A 20434-nucleotide genomic window follows, 5' to 3' on the forward strand; every position below is an offset into this window, starting at 1 on the left:
CATTCTTCAGAGGGCTAAACAGACCATAAAGCACTTTGTAACATCCTGAAGGGGTGAATGGGGTGCTACGTAAGTGCAGGCTCATGTGTTCATCCAAATGTTCATTTCACACCGTCTCAGGGGTTAACAGGAGAATAAACAGGAACACGTTGCAGGAAATTAAACATTGATTTCATTTTGCAGTGAAGCCCTGCCTTTAATAATAAACATTTAGGAGCTCATAGTAATCCTGCTTGCCTTTTATAGAAAACGGCGTTGGAAAAAAGCAATAATTTTTCATAAATGAATATAATGCAACAGCTCTAAGGGAAAGACCCTGTTTACTTATCGCTGCATCATAACATGTTGGTATCCGTTTGATGAGAACCATCGAGCGTTTTATTTCTTCTGTGTCTATGTGTTTGTGTGTTTTGAAACCGAGAATTTGCAACAGGATGTGGTTTAGCGCTGAGCACCAAGTCTGACCTACAGCAGGTTTCCTGTCAGGCTCTGACTGTGAAAGGCTGGAACCGTTATCTCCCTGCTGTCAGACCCGGCTCAGAGTAAAGCTTAGTGCCTCACTTCCTTGGTTTCTTACAGCATTTCCTGAGCGCAAATTGATAAACCATTGACATGCTTTGGAAAAGAGTGGGGAGGGGGGGTGGAATGTGAGAACCGCACGGGAAACTGATGTTTAAACTCCCGGTGTACGGCCTGGAAGAGAAAAGGACGGATTCGAAGCCACTTCAACTCCAAGGACTGGCTGGCGAGTTGCGTCCTGAGGAAGGTCACGCAAGGAACCCGATCATTTCTCGCTACCCACAATGTGGACTCTGCGAAAAGCAGTGTCTACCCCAGCCTACTGACTCAACTCGGGTCAGGATGTGAGTCTGCATTCGGCCGGGAGAGATTAGCTGGGATTTATTTGTGTGTGGGCTTTAAGGGGGGAAAAAAAGAAACTCATGGTTGTTTGCGGACAGCTCCCGTGATCGACCCACTTCGAGCCAAGGATTATCGAAGTCAACCTGTTCACCCATGAAGAACAAGGCAGCAAAACAGAAAGGAAAGCGGAAAGGTGCAAAGGACTCCGCGTTTGGCTGTGATCTGGGCGAACACTTGCAGAGCTCCAACCAGGATGGTAAAGTTAACACTTCTTTGGCCATTATTTGTGAAATTGTATTCCAGGGTGATCGATGAATCCCCGCGCTCCACTTCTGCCCCCAGTTCTATTATCAACCGCGCTGCTGTTAATTTGGTGAAAGGAAGTTTCATTTCAATGAAATCGGAAATAACAAGATGAGAGCAGCATAAAAGGTAGGATTTGAAATGAGTGCCTGTCGGGGACATTTGGTTCATTCCAGCCTTGTGCACTCCGGTTCCGAGCTCGGACGTGAACGCGCTTCGCTGCTGTCCTGCAGATTCTTGGTGGAGTCGGCATGAAGAACGCCGCTATCCGTTTATTTTCTTGTCACGCTCAGTAGCGTGATAAAAGTCCACGTAATACCCACTGCCAGCCTTAAAAGGCAGCGTGTGACGCCGGAACAGCATCTCCAGTGTTAAAGTCGGTGACACTGGCGTTGAGAACTTCGACTGAAGGGTCAGAGGCAACTTGTTCTAATGACGGGAGACGGGATGGGGGTTGAGAGCAATGCACTTAAAGGGCTGGAGAAACCCCAGCAGGTCACCCTGGGAAGAAAGGCATCAACATCACGGGCCTGAAGCCCTCCCTGGTCAGGATGGGAGCTGCGGGGGATGGAAGGGACGATCCCTGCCCGCTGGGAGGTGGGGAGAACTGATTTCCAACCCGTAGCAAGGTAATACCTTTGGAGGGTCCCCACCCCATCTCCCCGTGACCTTACGATACAAAGGAGTCGTGGTTGGAAACGCATGGTCCATTGGCAGGTGGAGAAAAAGACGCTTCTGTGTGATCGGCAGGTTCAGCCGACGATGAGAGTGGAAACATGCAGCAGACAAATACTTTTCTTTCGAAATTTGATCCTTGAATTCAAATCTGCATTTCTTCAACCTCGTCTCTTTAATTCTGATCGGAAGAATTTCCGAATCCTGCTACACATATCGCAATGACATGATTCATCTTCCATCTAACCCTTTTTTCTTCCTCTCTCCCTTTGTCTATCACCTGGCAATCAAGTGCTTCTATCCGTCATCTTTCACCCCTTCCTGCTTCTCCAATACCTCTCTGCCCCTGTCCATCCCCTCCCTCTCTGTTCACTATATACTGGCCACTCCCTCTATGCCAGGGATGTCAAACTCATATTCACGGAGGGCCAAAATTAAAAACTTGGACTAAGTCGAGGGCCGAACTAAATATTTATTGAAAATTTTCAACAACATCTGCATGTTTTCTCTTCTTTCAACATATGTAATGTTAAACTTTTTCTTATTAAAATAAATGTTTAATAATAGTTTTGGATAAACTCTTTCCAGAAGCATTAACAAATGAGAAATAAAATATTCGATAAATAATATTTCTCTATAGAGGATTTGTCAAATGTTGCTAGTGTGCTGTCCAATAGTAAAATCTGAGGGCTATTGAGAATGTGGGAGAATAACATGATTCCTGAAACAATCAAATGGGTGACTGATTGTGGGCATGAACTCTAGCAGGGTTATTTGCCATGCCCTTTTTCCATTGGTACGGATATCCTTTGATTTACACACTTTTCAAGTTTTATGCCTAATGAGCTTGTATCCAGGTGCAGGACCATTTTTAACCAGGAATATATTGATCACTGTGACATGAAACTATTGGAAGATCGTTTTATCCTGAGATTAAAGTTCATAATCCTTACTCAGGCCTGTGTGCGGGAGGGCGGGGTTTGCGGGCGATCGGGTTGGACAACGACAGTGCGGGGGTATCGGCTCTCGCTGCAGGGCGGCATCTCGGCGGATCAGCGGCCCCGTCACCGTGAGTCGCGGGTCGGCCTGCGGCAGGGAGGGGGAGTGGGCAACGGTCCTGGCGAGGTCAGGCCCCCCTTGAGTTTCTGCCGGACCCCCCTTGACCTGCTGAGTTTGTCCCGGACCCCCCTTGACCTGCTGAGTTTCTGCCGGACCCCCCTTGACCTGCTGAGTTTCTCCCGGACCCCCTTTGACCTGCTGAGTTTCTCCTTTCTGGTGTTTTTACGAAAACCACAGACTTTCGCTCATACATTGATGAGGGGGATCAAGGGCCAAACATTGTCAGGTACCTCTCTGCTGGATAAAGGATACGGTTTAACCCGCTGAGTTTCTCCAGTGTTGGGTTTTCACGAGGTAGAGTCAAAGGGCCGAAGGGCCTGTTTCTGATCTGTAATGTTCTACGGACCCTGCTCTTCTTTCCGTGCCGGTGTCCCAGGACCTTTCCAGGGCAGTCTCCGCACTCAGGACCGCGCTGGGATCCCGGTCAGCAGTGGAGGAGCAGGTGAGTGCGGCTAATCCCGATCCAGCCCACGCCACTCCCGAGATTGGCGGGGGGTTCCACCCTACCTGCCCGACCAGCCTCGCTCTCCACGTGTACTCCGGGCACCCGCCGCTGGTCCGGTGGGAAGGAGTACGGCGGCCAGCGCCCCCATTGCCCGGCGGGGAGCCCCAATCTTCCCTCTGGCGTCCCGACTCCATCTGCAGCTCCAAGAAACGTGGTGCCACTGGGGTTCCGGGCGCTGGGAAGCGGCCTTGGCTTTCTCTCACCCTGGGACACAGCGGTTACTGTGCATGCGCTATACTGGCGCGACGGCCAGCGGGCCACCTCTAATACATTTTTTATATGATCTTGCGGGCCAAATATAATTATATCACGGGCCAAATTTGGCCCGCGGGCCAGAGTTTGACATGTGTGCTCTATGCTCTCAATCTTGATGAAGGGTTTCCACCCAAAAAAGCTTGACAATTCTTCTTCTCCACTGATGTTGCTGAACCTGCTGAGTTCCTCCAGCAGATTCCTTCAAATCCCCCAGCATCTGCAGTATCCTTGAACCACAGAATAATACAGCACAGAAACAGGCCCTTCTAGACTGTGCCAAACTATTTTTCTGCATGGCCCTGCTGATCTGCACCCAGTTCATAGCTCTCCAGATCATCCATGTACATGTCCAAATTCTTAAATGTTAAAATTCAGCCCGCATTCAGCTGGCAGCTCATTCCACACTCCCACTACTCTCCGTATGAAGAAATTTCCCTTAATATTCCCCCTAAACTTTTCCCCTTTCACCCTTAATCCATGTCCTCCGCATGTATCTCACCTACCCTCAGTGTAATCCTACCCACATTTATTCAGTCTATACCCCCCTCATAATTTTAAATACCTCTAACAAATCTCCCCTCATTATTCTACGCTCCAGGAAATAAAAGTCTTAACCTGTTTAACCTTTCCCTAAAACTCAGTTCCTGTAGTTCGGGTGGCATCCTAGTAAATCATCTCTGGATTCTTATTAATATCTTTCTTATAGATAGGTGACCAAAGCTGCACACAAAACTCCAAATTTGGCCTCACCAAAGTCTTATACAACTTTACCATAACACCCCAATACTGTTCTCAATACTTTGATTCATGAAGGCCAATATGCCAAAAGATCTCTTTATATCCTTATCTACCTGTAACACCACTTTCAGGAAATTATATATCTGTATTCCCAAATCTCTCTGTTCTACCGTACACCTCAGTGCTCTACCATTGTGTCTACCATACATGTCTATTCTTGGTCTGTCCTTCCAAAATGCAACACCTCACATTTGTCTGCATTAAATTCCATCTGCTGTTTTTCATCCCATTTTCCCAGTTGGTCCAGTTCCCTCCTGCAAGCTTTGAAACCCTTCCTCACTGTCCACAACACACCTAATCTTTGTATCATCTGCAAACTTGCTGATCCAATTTATCACATTATCATCCAGATCGATATAGACAACAGACAACAATGGTCTCAGCACTGATCCCTTAGTCACACCACTAGTCACGGGCCTAAAGTCCGAGAATCAATCATCCACCACTACTTTGTGGCTTCTCCGGTATAGCCAATGCTGTATCCAGTTTACAACCCCACCATAAATACCTAGTGTCTGAACCTTCCTGACTAACCTCCTATGTGGGACCTTGACAAAGGTCTTACTAAAGTCCTTGTAGACAACATCCACATCCTTTCCTTCATCAACTTTCCTGGCAATCTCCTTGAAAACTCTCTCAGATTGGTTAAACATGGTCTACCATGCACAAAGCCATGTTGACTATCCATAATCAGTCTCTGGCTATCCAAATACTTGTACATCTGATCTCTTAGAATCCCTCCCAATAATTGACCTACCACTTACATCAGGCTCTCTTGCCTATAATTTCCAGGACTACTTTTGGAACCTTTTTAAGCAACGGAATGTGAGCTACTCTCAGGCACCACTCCCATGGCTAAGGGCATTTAAAATATTTCTGCCAGAGCCTCTGCAATTTCTACACTGGCCTCCCTCAAGGTCTGAGGGAATATCTTGTCAGGCCCTGAGGATTTATTCCCCCTTATTTGCATTAAGACAGCAAGCACCTCCTCTTCTTCTTTAATCTGTTTAGGTTCTAAGACCTCGCTGTTTTTTTTCCTTACTTCCCAATTTTGTCCTTTACTATTGTTTTGCTCTTTATATACCTGTAGAAACCCTGAGAACTTTCCTTCACATTGTCTGACAAAGCAACCTCATGATTTCTCTCTTGAGTTATTTCTTACATTTTTTATACTCCTTGAGTACCTCATTTGCTACATGGTGCCTATATCTGCTATGTACCACCCTCTTCTTCTAAACCAGTTCCCCAATATCCCTTGAAAACCAAGGTTCCTTATGCATGTTAACTTTGCCTTTAATCTTGACAGGAACATATAAAGTCTGTAATCTCAAAATTTCACCTTTGAAGGTCTTCTACTTACCTTGCATATCCTCACTAGAAAACAACTTATCCCAATCCACGCATTCCAAATCCTTCCTCATTTCCTCAAAACTGGCCTTTCTCCAGTTTAGAATCTCAACCCGAGGACCAGATCTATCATTATCCACAATTAAATTGAAACTAATGGTATTATGATCACCTGTCTTGTCTCGTATCCTGTGTAGACATCTTGTTTAAGTCCATGGAGATCACTTATATCAGTGCTCCACCAGTAAGACTCTGCTCCACTTCACTTCTTTGGGAAGGAAAGCTCTCTCACCAGACTAAATTTGGACTTAAGTCTGCAACTGCTGTAATTGAAGTAAAAGTGATTCAAGCACTGGAGGAGCAATACCTAATATTCTGTCTGGGCATTCCAGCTGGACGGCATTAACATTGACTTCTCTGGTTTCTGCTAGCCCACTTCCCTTTCTTCCTCCCTTCCCGTTTCTTTTTCTCACCTTCTTTCCTACAGCTCTCCACCCCCTTACCTCTCCATACACAGAGCCATCCCCCCTCCCCAGTTTACTGGTGTGCCCTCCCACTCTTATCCACCTATTACCTCCTGCCTGTGGGACTGTGCTTTTCATTCTGCCCTTATCCTCCCACCATTTCATTCAGGCACCTGCCTACTTTGTGCTCATACCTTGAAGGGCTCAAGCCCAAAACATTAGTTAGCTATCTTTATCTTTGCTGTATAAAGTACACTGTGTGACCTGCTGAATTCTGCCAAGTTTAAATTTAAACTTGTCCTGTCACAAATAACACTGGTCAATTATTTTCAAAAGGTTTGCTTTCTGAAAAGAAAATTGGGAATTATGATAAGACATCTACAGGCTGAACACAAAATATAATTTAAGATTTGCTATATCATGTTAGAGAAACATTAAATTAACTTTTATTGAATATAGCATGTTTATTCATATAATGCTGATACATTGTGCTAGTTCAACTGACCTAAAAATGTTTTGCTATTGATTTACATTTGTACTCAGCATCTGATGCCTCTCATGTCAGTGTCCAACAATAGTTTGGCAGCATTGATGGATTCCAGTTGCCCTGATACCACTTTTCCATGGTTACAATGTCCTGGTGAAATCTTTCACCATGTTCATCAATGACTGCACCAAGATCAGCAGGGAAGAAGTTCAAGTGTTATTCTTTGTGGTTTTGTATGGTTGAAGCAGACTTAAATTATGACAGGAAATCACAAAATTAGGTTTAATCTAAAAAAATGGTATGTGATAGCAAAATTTTAAAGTGATTTTTGTGATCACCCAAACGTGTTCAGGAAGCAAAATCTTTGTTGTCCAGTATAATGTGACGCCTTAATAAAATTGTCTGATCAAGTACAGATCAGAAAATGCCAAAAATATTCCACATCAGGCCAGATCTGGAAGAGAGACCTCTTGAGTATTCCCAACATTTTCTGTTTTTATTGTAGATTTCGAGCATCTGTCCATACTAACATGTGTCTCTGTGGAGTGTAGTATTTCTGCATATGTTTTAAATACTCCTTGCAAAATTCCTCCGACTTTACATTGTGGGCCATCCCATATCAATGTAGGAGACTTCTAATAGATCTGGTACTAGGTCATGAGAATCATCAGTGCGAACTTTTCCTGTGCTGACTGCTAGTTGCAGCCCTCACATTATTATAGCACCTTCATATCACTTTCTTGCAGTTATGGTCAGTAAGTTATATCTCATGTGGAATTTTTGTAGTCATTGATCAATTTTCACTTGACAGTGAACCATAGAAAGCCGCTAATTAATCTAGGGAATGTTAAAAGCACATTATTACTATTATTTTTTTGTATTTGCGCTGATGAAATTCACTACTCTGGACAAAAGTTTCTCGACCCAGCATTTAAAGTTTTTTTTGTGAAAAATATACTTACATACTGATTTTTTTTCCTCAAAAGAATGGGACTTATGTTCCTAAAGTGAAGTGATGTCCAAATTTAAACTCTACTGGCAATTAATGGAGACTGGGAGGTATGATGAGTTAACCTGTTGTTTTTGTAACTTTGCAGATAAGTTTAAATTTAGTATAAACCAATCGCATAACTGTCTCTTCTTGGTATCTTTGGCAATGGAATCTGTTTGTCTGGAGCAAATACAAAAAGTGCTGTACGCATTCAATATGTCAACTAGCATCTATGAGGAACATTTTCTGCCTTTTGTTTCTGACTCCCAATCTTTTCTGGTTTTTGTTTTTGATTTTCAGTGTCTGCAACATTTTGCTCCAAATGTCTTTCTTTCTCAACTCTGCCACTTACCTACACACTAGGGGTAACTTATAGGGGTGCATTAGCCCACCAGCTCGTGAGCCTAGGATATTGGAGGACACTGGACACCTGGAGCAACCCCTTGTAGTCACAGAGAGAATCTGCCAGGTCCACACAGAGAGCACCCAAAGTTAGGAATGAACCTGGGCCTCTGGAGCTGAGTGGGAGCAGTTCTCCAAGCCACAGCTCCAAGACTGTGCTACAATCATTGTTTTCCAAATGGAAATCTACTATTATCAGCTTTTTTACAAGCTTCTGCACTCCTATGAGATAGAGCCAGAGAAGGTTGGAACAGGAGTTGTAACAGATGAATGTGTGGCTGAAGAGTTGGTGCAGGGAGCAGGGGTTCAGATTTCTGGATCATTGGGATCTCTTCTGGGGAAGGTCTGACTTTTACAAAAAGGACGGGCTGCACTTGAACTGGAGGGGGAATCAATATCCTGGTGGGCAGGTTTGATAGAGCTGTTGGGGAGGGTTTAAACTAGTTTGGCAAGGGGTTGGGAATCAGAATGTGAGTGCAGAGATAAGAGTAGAAGGGATCGAGAAAGAGGAAAATAGAAAAAAGTCAAAAATAAGGTGCAGCAAAGATGACAAAAAGGACAGGCAGGTGAAAATAGATAATTTGCTGTACAATAGAAATGCAGAAACGTCAGTAACAGATACTGATCTAAGGGTACTGTGCCTAAATGCACGGAGCATTAGGAATAAAGTAGAGGACCTTGTTGTACACCTACAGATTAAAAGATATGACATTGTAGTCATCACTGAGACATGGGTTAATGATGGATGTGATTGGGAGCTGAATATCCATAGGAAAGATAGGCAGGTAGGTGGCGTGGCCCTGATGGTAAGGAATGATATTAAATGACTAAAAAGAAGGGGCATAGACACAGAAGGGGTAGAATCCTTATGGGTTGAGTAAAGAAATGGCAAGGGTAAAAGGACTCTATTAGCAGTTATATACAGGCCCTCAAACAGCAGCTGGGAAGAGGACTACGAGTTACATCTGGGAATAGAAAAAGCATGTCAGAAGGAAAATGTCAAGATAATTATGGATTTTAACATGGAAAGGGATTGAGAAAGTCAGGAAGGTACAGAATCTCCGGAGAGAGACTTTGTAGAATGCCCACAGGCTGACGTTTTGGGACAGTTTATCGATAAACCAACCAGGCGATCGGCGGTATGGATTGGGGGATGTGTAATGAACCTGAGGTGATAAGGGAATTAAAGGTAAAGGAACCCTTTGGAAGTACTGATCAAAACAAGATTGAGTTCACTTTCAAATCTGAAAAGGAAAAGCTGGCATCAGGTTTGTCAATATTTCAGTGGAACAAAGGAAATTACAGTGATATGAGAGAGAAACTGGCCCACGTTGACTGGAAAAGTAAGCTTAGATGAAACGATGGCAGAGCAGAATTGGATGGTATTTCTACAAGAAATAAAGAAAGTGCAGGATGGATATATTCCAAGCAAAAGGAAAATTATAAATGGAAAAAATGGCACAGATGTGGCTAACAAGAGAGGTTAAGGCTAAAATAAAAGCAAAAAGGAAGGCACACAAGGAAGCAAAAATTAGTGGAAAAAGAGGACTGGGAATCTTTTAAAAACTTACAGAAAGAGACAAAAGAAAGTCATTAGGAAAGAAAAGATGAATTATGAATGGAACTTGGCAAATAACATACAAAGAGTTTTTTTAATATATGAAGAGTAAAAGAGAGACAGGTAGATATAGGACTGATTGAAAATGATGCTGGAGAAATTATAATGTGTAACAAAGTGATGGTAGAGGAACTAAATGAGTATTTTGCATCAGTCTTCCCTGAGGAAGACTATAGCAATATAGCTGATAGAGATCTCAGTCAAGATTATTAGAGAGATAGTGCTTAGTATGCTAAATGGACTAAAGATAGATAAGTCTCCTGGACCAGATGAGGTGCACCCATGAGTTCTGAAGGAGGTGGGTTTGGAGATTGTGGAGGCATTGGAAATGGTTTTCCAGAAATCAATGAACTCTGGCATGGTTACAGAGGATTGGAAGGTCGCAAATGTAGTTCCACTGTTTAAGAAAGGAGGGAGGCAGAAAAAAGGGAATTATAGGCCTATTAGACTGATGTTGGTAGTTTGAAAGTTATTGGAGTCAATCCACATGGATGAGGTTATGAAATACCTCGAGGTGCATGATGTTATGTCCATGGTTTCATGAAGGGAAGATTCTGCCTGACCAACCTATTGGAATCTTTTTGAGAAAATCTCAAGTAGGATGGACAAGGGAGAGGCTGTGGATGTTGGATTTGGATTTTCGAAAGGCCTTTGATGAGGTGCAGCATAAGAGGCTGCTTAATGAGAGCCCATGGAATTACAGGAGCATTGGTTAATAGGCAGAAAGCAAAGGGTGAGAATAAAGGGATCCTGTCCTGGTTGGTTGCCGGTTACTCGTGGCGTTCCACAGGGGTTGGTGTTGGGGCCACTTCTTTTTACAATGTATATTGATGACTTAGATTATGGATTGAATGGTTTTGTGGCAAGGTTTGCAGATGACACCAAGGTAGGTGGTGGAGTAGGAAGTCTTGAAGAAACCGAAAGGTTGCAGAGAGTCTTGGACAGCCTGGGAGAGTGGGTTAAGAAATACAATGTTGAGAAATGTATAGTTGCGTACATTTTGGTAGAGGAAATAAACAGATTGGATGGGGAGAAAATTCAAAATTCAGAAGTGCAAAGGGACTTGGGGGCCCTTGTGCAGGATACCCTAAAGGTTAAACACCAGGTTGGATCGCCAGTAAAAAAAAAGCTAATACTATGTTGCCATTCATTTCAAGAGGAATAGTGTATAAGAGTAAAGAGGTGTTGATGAGGTTCTATGGGGCACTGGGGAGACCTCATTTGGAGCAAATGTGTACAATTTTGGGCCCTTTATTTTAGAAGGGATGTAATGATGTTGGAGAAAGTACAGAGAAGATTTACCCGGATGATATGAGGAATATTTATCGATTATTGGACTGTATTCATTGGAGTATAGAAGAATGAGAGGGGATCTCATAGAAACATTTTGAATGCTGAAAGGATTAGACAGTAGTAGACAGAGTAGTAGAGATAAGATTTTCCCCTTGGTAGATGAATCCAGGACAAGAGGGCACTATCTTAGAATTAGAGAGTATCCACTTGAAAGAGATGAGGAGAAATTTCTTTAGCCAGAGGGATGAGAATTTGTGAAATTTGTTGCCACATCAACATGTGGAGGCCCGATCATTGGGCAAGTTTAAGGAGGAGATTGCTAGGTATCTAATTAGTCAGGATATCTAGGGATATGGCCAGAATTTGGAACTAGATGTGAGAACGATTTAGCCCAGGGTGGAGTTGTGGAGAAGACTCGATGAGCTGAATGGCCTACTTCTGTTCATTTTTCTTGTGATCTTGTGATTATAAATTAGAAAAACTATAAATTGTCTCTTCGGAGATTAGGATTAATGTTTTATTCAGCTTTCATCATTCTGGAATATGCCACCAGACAACTTGTGTGATGCTTCAAAAGAATTGACGCTTATAATGACATGGTAAAAGACAAAGGAGGAAAAACCCAATACCCAACCCCAACCAACCAATTTTCCCCTGCAACCGCTACAACTGTGTCTGCCTGTCCCGCATCGGACTTGTCAGCCACAATCGAGCCTGCAGCTGACGTGGACTTTTACCCCCTCCATAAATCTTCGTCAGCGAAGCCAAGCCAAATACAAATCGAAAGCAGTGTTGTTAAACAGTGGCTTTTAAGTATCATTTATTTTCAGTCACTCTTGTTTCGCATGCCTGTATTAATCCACAAGGCATTTTCAATATCCTATAATGAATGAAATAATTTTTTGGTAGCATTCATTCATAACCTGTATAAACCGTGTTATTATATATTTATAAATATATATTTCTTATATATTTCTCTCTTCACCGTTCAGGTTTCTTGAACACAAGTAATGGTGTGCAGGTGGGGGACTCTACTATTCCCAATTTACATTTCTGAACAAATTATGAAACTCGTTTTATTTTTTATAATACTACAGAGGTTATGGGGATGATACAAGTTGGTACAAGTTTCAGAGGCCAATATTTTCATAGGCTCAGGAAAAATTTAAAAAGTAGAATCTCAAAACTCTGAATGATTCCCATTGCTGTGCATCCGCTTAAACAGTGAGAAATGGCACCTTATCTTTATGGAGACAAAGTGTTCAGAAAAGGTAGGAGAAGGAACCGTCAAAATACTATGGCATTTCTGAGTGGATAATATATTGGAAAAGGGGAATAACTTAGGAGCAATGTTTTATGTGTGTATGTGTGTGTATTGTGGTCCAGAGAAATACTGTTTTATCTGGCTGTATATGTACAGGCAAATGATAATAAACTTGAATTTGAGGGGACATGGACAGAATTCACTTGGCTGCTGGGATGTTCTATAAGCCCCTAAATAGTGAGAGGCAAAATGAGGAGTAAATTTGCAGAGACATTACCAATGTGAGCAAGAAATATACAATCATCCTGAGACTTTTGAACGATCCAAATATCAAATACAAGAGAACGTCTTGGCCAATTGTTTTTGGCCTAACTCGGAAGGGAGGAATGTTGTTCTGGAACTTGGGAATGAGGTGGATGAAAGAGACTGAAATGTCAGCAGGAGGATAATTTGGTAGGTGAATATCTACCTTAGGTTTTAGATCAATAATAAAGGAGCACTCCAAAGTAGAACTTGTAAACTAGAGGAAAGAAAAAACTTGAATGGAATAAAGAAGAGCTTACCTGGGTAAAGTGCAACCAAACATTGTCTAAGAAAGAACGGTCTGATCTTGAAGGAAACTAGGCTTCAGGTACAGGCTGGGTTCAGAGATAAATGAGAGGAGGGCAGAGAAAACAATGCCAGGGGTCCTTGGATGGTGAATGTGTTGATCTATATCAGATGAGGAATAGGAGAATGGGACCGACTAGCTTTTTCCACAGAGACTCAATATGGAATCATTGGGCTGACTGGCTCTTGCGCCAGTAAAACTCAATAGAAGATTTTACCAGCCTTCAAGCATCGGATGGGGATGATAAAACACAAACTGAAGAGTGGTCTGAACATCAAGGTTTAAAGCTCTGAAATGGACATTAGTATTACTATGGTAAATGGAATACAAATATATATATATTGTAATGGGCCAGACTGCTCTGCACAAAATATCAAAGGGGTTTGGCCCTATAGGTGAGACTGATCTTCACAATATTCTTGAAGTAGTTTTGCAGAATGTGTGCCATTAAATGGGAAGTGTATTCGGCTGAGCTGTTACACAATCAGAAATGCGATAATAGGCCCTCCAGTCTGAAATGGCAAGCTGGGTTTCATGCCTTTCAAAGATCCAGAGTGGTTCAGGAATCCACAGCTGTTTCAAGAGATCACTAGCTTCATTAGACACCCTGTCAACTGCAAAGCAATGAATAATAAACAATTGCCAAGGATTAAAGTCTTAAGTTTCTTGGGAATATTTGAGATTTTAGACTAAAATTGGAGTTGTGGGGAATAAGAGCTCAACATAGAACTCTATGATTCTCTATTTATCTGGTTGGGCGGAGACAGAACAACAATCTTGTTCTCAATGTTACCAAGACCAAGGAGCTTATTGTTAATTTTAGGAAGGTGGGGTCGAGGGACCCTACACGTCTACGTTGATGGGACAGGGGTGGAGTGATTTAGTATCTTTATGTGTCCATATTTCAGAAGACCTCAATCTGGACCCTGCACATCGAGGTAACTGTAAAGAAGGCACACCAATACTCACCAGTATTCTTTCTAAGAAATCTGAGGAGATTTGTCATGTCATCAAACACTCTTCCAAGCTTCTACTGGTGCTCTGTGAAAAGTATATTGACTGGTTGCATCACAGCCTAGTTTGCTCATTTGAATGCCCAGAAACACAGAAGGCTGCAGTGGGCATAGCCAAATCCATCACAGGTTCCAAACTCCCATCCACTGAAGATAGCTCTGCTTCCTCAGGAAGGCAGCCAGCATCATAGTGGGTGCCCATCACCCTTGTTAAAACCTCTTCTCAGTGCTGCCTTTGTGCAGAAGACATGGAAGCCTGAAGAACCTCTAGGTTCCAGAACAGTTTATTTCACAAAACTATCAGCCTCTTGAACTTCCCCTTGTTACACAAATCATGTTCTGCTCCAACACCACAAAAGAGCTGACGGCACTAATACAAAATAACATTTTTCTAGTACTATGGTTACTGTGAATATTTATTAACTCCCAATCTTTTGTATTTATCATCAATTTTTAATTTAATGAATACTATATTTTCAACAAGTACCTGTTTGGCTGCAGCAAGTATACATTTTGGTGCATACAGTATGTATATTCTACCAAGTATATGGCAATGTTATAATTATCATTATCTTTCATCCATGAATCCAAATGAAGGCACTTCTACATTCCGAAGTTTGATACTGACTGTCCGGTGGTGAGAGCAATCTGGCCCAGCAGCACCTGGATAGACCAAGAAAAAAATTGGGTTTTCACTGCCATCAGGACGTGGGGCAGCCCTGCATCTTTTCAGAGAGAGTCACATCAGTGGCAATGTTAAGTTCAACAGCAGTTATTCAGGACAAGGGTGCTGATTATTTATGCCAGAAAGTGCCATGCCCTCTTTAAAATAGTGGACATAGGTATTAAATGATGAGTCACTAACATTGCCAGTCCCAAGAGTTATTCTCTCAATACTAGATTTTTAATAATTTTCAACTATGAAACAGCCCAGTTGCTAGAAATCTGAAGGAAACACTGAAATGCTGGAAACATTGCAGGAGAAATGAAATTAATTATTTAGGTTGATGGCCTTCCATTGGAACTGATTTCTGCAACTACCTTCCTGTTTCTTCTTTCTCTCTTAAAAATAACTAAGTTTGAAACAAACTAGTTCTAAAAGATACCAATAACCGACTAATAAATGTTCAGTGGTAATTGTGATGCAGAAAGCCACATGAAGCTGTCACAGAGCTCTAGCCTAGAAATGGTCTCAGACATCCCTGTCAAGTCACAATAAGTGATCACCCAACATATTCTGAGCATAGGTACTTCACTGTATGCGAGGAGCAGACGTTTCATGCCCTGAATACATTGGACAAAAAAATGAATTTGTGAATGACATTACATAGACCTCAGATCCCGATGGAGAGAATCCTGGGGTAGGGTGGGGTTGGGGAATAAGGAGTTTTGGCTGTCATTCAGGAAGGCATTTTAATGGTAGTTCTGAAAAATTATTGTCATTTACATCGGTAGAATATAAGATGCACTGGAACTTCTGCCTACTGCAGCTACATAGGTGTGTAAAATGCATGAACAAACAATAGATATAATTCAATTACCACATGAGAATGAAAAAAATGTAAAAGGATAGTTGCAGTTCAGGCAGAAACTGAGTCAGAAACAGTGGTGCAGACAGATTCTTGGTGGCCCAGGAGTAGTGGTAGGGTAACACAGGCAGGATCAATAGTCAGATAGCTTTCGATAGGGAAAAAAAAACTATTTTTGGACCTAGAGTTGTCAATCTTTAGGCTTCTGTACCTTCTGCCTGAAGGAGGCAGTGAGAAAAAGTTGTGATCAGGATGACGGGGATTCTTTATGATGTCGGCTGCCTTCTTGAGGCAGCGCCTCACACCAACTTCATGGACTGGGTCAGAATATTTAAATTGCTGTGAGCTTGGACCTCCTGTCCAGCCATACCCATCTCTAAGCTAAGTTGCAGCTGATCTCAGTGTTAGAAAAAAGGAATCACGGACACAGGAAGGTGGTTTGTCATGATTAAGAATTTCAAAAAGTACCGTTAATTCTTCAAACCGGATTTTGATCTGAAGAACTACTTATTACCCCAACCTCTGTCTCAGCACACCTCTCTCACTCCTGCCATTTCCCCTCCTCTACACCCACCCTCCCATTCCCTACCCCCCCCCCCTACCATAAACATGCAAGTAGCCAGGTGAGGCAGCGGGCTAGGAGCCTCTGTTGCGCAGCTGCAGATACAAGCCACCAAATCCTATTACTGAAAAGACCCCTGGCTGATGTCTCAAGATGGGGGTCAAATTAAATTCAAAATGATGTGCAGTCTACTGAATCAATTCTAAATTCTGATTGGGAATAAACCTTGAATTAAAGCATGCCACAAAGGTATCTTTAAATGGAGAGGCTAGTGGATTTTTTTCCACAGTGTACATAAAGAAGTCAGATTCTCTTACCCCACAGGATTTGCAGACCCAGAGAAAATGGAGGTCAGTGATCCTAGCACCAGTTTAGGTTTGACCAGCATAATAGTAGAAATACAAACAGCTCATTCTCCAACTATCTCAAAAACTGCCAAAGAACTGCCAAGATGAAAATATGCGGTGAAGATTAATGTGCAGATGGAAATATCGAGTCACCGAGGACCTTGTAGAGAGCAGCTGGCCTGGGTTAAATGGAGGTGTGGGAATCAATGAACATTTTTAAAGGTTAGCCAGATTATTTTAGGGAATTAGGAATTACCCAGTCTGTGAAAGAAAAAAAAAGACTGATTCATCTTTTTCATTCCATTTTCTAGAGTTTAATGGCTTTTCCCCTATATTCTTGAAGGATGAATATTCAGTATCCATCTGATTCTGGCCTGGTCTCCCCCATGCTTGGAGCTGAGACGTTCTTTCAATATGAGTGCTGATTCAAAAATATCCCACTTCTTTAGTCATGTCCAAAAAAAAAATTTCGGATGCAAGGCTAAAAGTTCATAACAATTAACCTCCCTATCGACAAACACCTCCCTCAACCAAACTACCCTTAAAAACACCCCCCCTTCAGAATCAAGGGCAAGTTAGAGTTACCCTGTGCTGTCAGGAAACAGCCCTGATACAGTCCTAAGGAACTCTGCAGGCAGTTTTGTTTTTAAACAATACATCTGAGAAATTAAATGCAGCAGATCTGACATACATTGTTTTAATAAAACTGTTTTGGAAGATGAGGCCATTGTCCTGAAGAGCTAGGGGTGAGACTTTCTGTGAACTTGATGGCCTAGGACAGGTGTTAGCAGGATGCAGAATAAATACCTTATGTACAGGTACTTCATTCAAAATTTCATTCCATTCGATCATCTGGTTTGAAGCATAACTTTTCAGACAGGGTTCTTTTTAGTGGGTTCTTGAAGCTGATGAAGATCAGTAGTTCCAGGAACCGTATTGTCATTCTCACGCTGTAAATGTTCATTGCCTCTTTCCAACATGAACAAGGAAGACAAACGTCTTCTTTGCCAGATCCGTGCTGTACCGTACATGTGTTCTTGGGAATTGCTGTTCATTGAGGCATGTAAGAAAAGAGTAGAATTTCCAACAAAGCACCAATTCTGAAAGAAGTCAGCACTCAGCCAACAGTAGTTGGTACAACGAATAGCTATATTGCAAAGGTACTTATGCTCTTAAAGGAATACATTCACATACACAAAATATTTTCTTTTAAAAAGCAAATTCACCAGCTATTTACATACATCCAGATTCAGTGTCAGAATCCTTCAGATTCAAGGAGAGTTTCTTTGCTGCTGCTATCAGACCCTGAATTGGGCCCTCATTGGCAAAAATTGATGCCTCTGCACTGTTTAACTGTATTTTCCTCGCTATCTTGCACTTTGTCCTTGTAACACTACACTCTGGACTGTTTGACTCAGTGCAACATTGCACCCTGAACTTTGTTTTATTATTGCATTATCTGTTGAACTTAATTATGGGTTGACTTGTCTGGAGAGGATGCAAAACAAAGCTTTTTACTGTATCCCGGTGCACACGACAATAAACAATTAAATTCCGAGTTGAGATCTTGAGCAAAGAATTGCTGGAGGAACTCAACAGGTCAGACAGCATGGATGGGTAGACATAGTCAGTCAATGCTTTGGGACAACCTTCAGTGTGGTCCCACCACCTGCCACATCTTTCATTCTCCACCACTATCTACTTTTCACAGGGATTCCCTGGACTGCCCCTTACCTGTCCCCACCTCCATCTTCCACCCACCCTTCCACCCCCCCCCCCTTGACCAATTCCCTCTGCAGCCACAGATAGTGCAAAATGTCCTTACATCTCCCTCCTTTCCTTCATCCAGGGTCATAAATCTATTAATCTAATCTACTGCATTCGGTGTACTTGGTGCAGCCTCCTCTACATTGTGAGGTCAAATGCAGGTTGGATAACTGCTTCACCTAACCATCTGTTTGTGAGTCTATACCTGAGCCAACCCTTGCAACTCCCCCAACCATTCCTACAATGACAAGTCTACCCATTGCTTCATCCATTATCAGGATGAGGCCAAATGTAAACTTGAGGAACAACACATCATATTCCTCCTGGAAACCCTTGAACCTAATGGCATGGACATTGAGTTTTCTAATTTCAGGTGAGCACCATCTGGCTCCATTGTTTCCATCTCATCTTTACCTACTCCAGTACTGAATTTTTTCACATTTCTTAGCTTCCCCCCCTCCCACGCCAATTTCCTAGTGGTCTCATCTTCCACCTTTCTCTCCTCCTCTTATACTGCTATCCTCTATCACATCTGGGCCCCTCCACTTGCTTCTTTCCTCCTTTAAATATGGAACTTTACCTTTTTCTCTTTGTCTTGATAAAAGGTCCGGAGCCAAAATATTGACTGACCATCTCTACCCATGGATACTGCCTGACCTGCTGAGTTCTCCAGCAGTTCTTGTCTGCTCATAAATTTACTTGTTTCTGTAATTCCCTCAACCAGAAATCATTCCATGAACAAAACTTTACACCTGTACGATATCATTCCAAGAATAGATCATTCACATATAATACCATTCAACACACCTATTGTCAACCCTTCATCATCCATTTCCCATGTGTGGATTGCTTCCCAGTTGAACCATTCCTTATCTTCAATCCCTGGAATCTGGAACAATGAGGATCATCAATGCTATACGTCACTTTCTTTCGGGACTTGCACGTCTGAGCAACATGTCTTAATCAATGATGGTTACAGCATCATGCCATCTTTAATGGGCTTTCTGACACTGGCATTACATTACTGGCACTGGTGCCTCTCTTCTTTACCCACTTGACTTCCAAAATTTGGCATTCATGTGACTTCCTGACTTCCTGTTAAGGTGTGCCTGTGACTGAACTAGAAAATCTTGCTACAATGGCCACTGCTGTAGGATAGTTTCCTGCATTTACATGCCCTACTTCACATTATTCACCACCATCTCATACTGGCCAGTGGGCACTTGTGACATTGATTTTAATCCAATGAATGACTCTTCAGAAGAAGAAGAAAAAGGATGTGACTCATGTCTGGCCTATGTTATCCTCAGGTACAATTTTTAAATTTAATTTCTAAAACAAAAAAAATAGATATACAGCACAGTAACAGGTCAATTTGGACCACGAGTCTGTGCCGCCCAATTTACACCCAATTAACCTACACCCCCAGAACATTTCGAGGCATGGGAGGAAACCCATGCAGACATGGGGAGAAGTAAAAACTCTTTACATACAGTGCGGGATTCGAACCCCGGTCCCAATCGCTGGCACTGTAAAGGCTTTGCGCCAACCGTGCTTCCCTATTTGAATGGCTTGTAAATTTTTTTTTTTTAATTTTTTATTTTTCACACCATAAATCACATTAACCATAATACACACTTTTTCCTTTTCACACATATAGAGTGACATTTTCTCCCCCCCCCTCCCTCCTCCCAACCCACCCCCCCCCCCCCCACCCACCCCTCCCATCTATTTAAGGTATACAATCTAGGATACATTAAACCAGTCAGACAATGTTGTCACTCAAAAAAAATACACCAGAGATTCTACTGAGTCCATTCTTTTCTTTCCTTCTCCTTCCATCAACTTAGGTAATGATTGTCCCCGGTAGGTTTTCGCTATTGTATTTAATGTAAGGCTCCCATACTTGTTCGAATATTTCAATATTATTTCTTAAACTATATGTTATTTTTTCTAATGGAATACATTTATTCATTTCTATATACCATTGTTGTATTTTCAAATTATCTTCCAATTTCCAGGTTGACATAATACACTTTTTTGCTACGGCTAGAGCTATCTTAACAAATCTTTTTTGTGCATCCTCCAAATCAATTCCAAATTCTTTGTTTTTTATGTTACTTAGGAGAAAGATCTCTGGATTCTTTGGTATATTGTTTTCTGTTATTTTATTTAATATCTGATTGAGATCTTCCCAAAATTTTTCTACTTTTTCACATATCCA

The 20434-nt window shown here is 42.1% G+C and overlaps 1 protein-coding gene across 3 annotated transcripts in view; it reads left to right on the top strand.

Annotated features, from left to right (window-relative positions):
- Window positions 1-460: 460 nt before the first annotated feature.
- Window positions 461-20434, top strand: part of arhgap31 (Rho GTPase activating protein 31) — a 98010-nt gene continuing 78036 nt past the window's right edge. The window contains exon 1 of one of the 3 annotated variants that reach the window (XM_069890024.1): window positions 461-1117. In XM_069890024.1, coding sequence (XP_069746125.1) covers window positions 1015-1117 — 103 coding nt within the window. In that variant the 5' untranslated portion in view covers window positions 461-1014. The remainder of the gene's footprint in view (window positions 1118-20434) is intronic. The other 2 variants (XM_069890022.1, XM_069890023.1) reach the window with 2 other exon arrangements.

The sequence above is a fragment of the Narcine bancroftii genome, chromosome 7 (genome assembly GCF_036971445.1).
Source record: "Narcine bancroftii isolate sNarBan1 chromosome 7, sNarBan1.hap1, whole genome shotgun sequence".
Lineage (NCBI taxonomy): Eukaryota > Metazoa > Chordata > Chondrichthyes > Torpediniformes > Narcinidae > Narcine > Narcine bancroftii.